The 2,440-nt window shown below is 44.3% G+C and overlaps 1 protein-coding gene across 1 annotated transcript; it reads right to left on the bottom strand.

Annotated features, from left to right (window-relative positions):
* Positions 1 to 450: 450 nt before the first annotated feature.
* LOC101345258 (olfactory receptor 2W3) lies at positions 451 to 1,386 on the bottom strand. The gene is given in 5 exon segments (XM_012559659.1): positions 451 to 646; positions 648 to 798; positions 801 to 948; positions 950 to 1,173; positions 1,176 to 1,386. Coding segments are annotated over 5 exon segments (930 nt in total).
* Between the last annotated feature and the right edge of the window lie 1,054 nt (positions 1,387 to 2,440).

The raw sequence follows: 2,440 nt of genomic DNA, 5'->3' as shown, positions 1-2,440 counted from the left end.
CGGTGAGAAGGCAGGAAACAGAAAACATCAAACTTTGGTGAATTCTGATGTTGGATGGCTGCCAGCTAAGAGAGGCGCTTAGTCATGTTGAGATCAGTGATGGTAGAAGATTTGTGATCATTCTGACAAAAACACCCAGAATGCTGTGAAATGAATTAAAAACAAACAACAAACCAAAGATTCAGAAACCTGTTTTCTACTTGGCACTCTGGTGTACATTGGTGGAAACCCACCTTTGTAACTACTTTTCTTTCTTTGCTCTTTGGACCTCTTTATTAATCATCTGGGGGGGTTGTGGGATAATAATGTGTTGTGAACTGTCTTTTAGAGGTTCAAGAAAAGGCAAATAAAGGGGGAGTTACAGGCCAAGACCAGATCCAATACTTCCAAGCACCATCAACTGCCCTCAGTGGAGACGGCTATCAGGGCTTGGTGTGCAGGCAGATGTCCTTACTCCCTTCCTACCTCTCTGTTACCCAGCAGCAGCCTCCTCAGTGCCCCCTTGACCTCTTTGTTTCTGAGGGTGTAGTTCAGGGAGTTCAGGAGCAGAGTGACAATGTTGTAGAAGAGGGTGAGGAATTTGCCCTGGTCCTGGGAGGAGCTGTTTCCTGGTTGCATATACAAGTAGATGATGTTTCCATAGAAAAGTGAGATGGGGGCCACAAGTGTTAAAGACCTTTTGCCTCCCTGATGCTCCTTGAATTTGTAGCATGGCTTTCAAGATGTAGCCATAAGAGACCAGGATAAAAACCAAAGGTGAAAGCACAATGCCCATCGCCAGGACAAAGACAGTGCCTCAATGACCACAGTGTTGATGCAGGCCATCTGGATCAGGGCTGACATCTCACACAGGAAGTGGTCCACATGGTGGTGCCCACAGCAGGATAAGTGCAGAGTCACTGGAGACATGACCAAGGAGTTAGCCACCCCACAGCCCCAGGCCACCAAACACCAAGCCCAGGCAGAGCCGTGGATTCATGATCACCATGTAGTGCAGGGGCTTGCAGACTGCAACAAACTGGTCATATGCAATGACAGCCAGGAGCAGGCACTCTACACCACCTAGACCTAGGAATAGAAAGAGCTAGATAGCACAACTGGCATAGTTGATGGTCTTGTCACATCCGTTAAGGTTATAGAGCAGCTGGGAGATGGAGCTGGTGGTGAAACTGAGTCCAGGAAGGAGAGGTGGGTGAGAAAGAAGTACATGGGTGTGTGGAGGTGAGGGTCCAGCCAGGACACCAGGATGATGGTGGTGTAGCCAACAAGGGTCAGGAGATAGGCAATCAAGATGACCACAGAGAGGATTCTCTCCAGATGGGGATGATCAGAAAACCCCAAAAAGATGAAATGGTTTTGGGAGCTGTCATTGGTGCCATCCATCATCTCTCCTGTACCTGAAGGTAATAATAATAATGATAATAGTAAAAACAAAACAACAACAGCCAACACTGAGGGAGCACTTCCATTAAGCTGGGCAGTTTTCTAGGTTTTTTACATTTATTTATTCATTTAACCCTAAAAACAATAATATGGAGCTGGCGTTATTATTATCACCAATTTACTGAAAGGAAAGCTGAGGCATATGCATAATTAAATTGCCCTATCTAGGAAAGTTCAGGTGCAGAGCTGATATTTGAACCCAGGAAATCTGGTTTAGCATTGTCATCCTAACCACTAGTGGCAGGGGCGGATTATCCAAAAGGCAAGGTAAGCATGGTTCTTACCCTGCTTACTACATCATCTATAATGAACAATTTCACATTTTTTTACCACATCAAAGATTCTGCTTCCAAGTATGGCTGGCATCTGTCTGTCTCCCAACCCCACAGCACCTTCCTATAGAATCAAAGCCTCTTTTCAAATTTACAGTCCCTAACAAGGATGGGTTACCTACCCAGTAAGTACAGTAAGCACGGGCTTACTTGTGCTTATTTACTAATTTGAAACGAACAGTTTCGCATGGGATATGTAGTGAAATCCATGTGAAATTGTTCACTATAGATCAATAAGTAAGCACAAGTAAGCCTGTGCTTCCCTTGCTTACAGGGTAATGCACCCCTGACTAGTGATACGACCTCTGATTTCAAGGAAATGAAAGGTAAATTCTATCCTAGCAACCCATTCATTCTCCAAGATATCCAAGTTCTTGAGCTCTTGTGAAAACCTCAGAGACCCAAAATGGAGTCCCCAAATAATCAATTAATCAGGAAAAAAAAAAAGTTGCAGTAGAGTCAATTCTGACTCAGGGTGACCCTATGTGTGTCAGAATAGAACTGCACTCTATAGGGTTTTCAAAGGCTTTGATCTTCCAGGTATAAATCACCAGGCTTTTATTCCAAGGTGCCTCTGGGTAGATTCCAACTACCAAACTTTTGGTTAGCAGCCAAGTGCTTTACCATTTATGCCACTAGGGACTCCTAATCAATTAATATTATGT

Source organism: Trichechus manatus, unplaced genomic scaffold (assembly GCF_000243295.1).
Source record: "Trichechus manatus latirostris isolate Lorelei unplaced genomic scaffold, TriManLat1.0 scaffold00290, whole genome shotgun sequence".
Taxonomy (NCBI): Eukaryota; Metazoa; Chordata; class Mammalia; order Sirenia; family Trichechidae; genus Trichechus; species Trichechus manatus.
The sequence above is the reverse complement of the archived record's forward strand: the minus strand, read 5'-3'. Positions and strand labels throughout refer to the sequence as shown.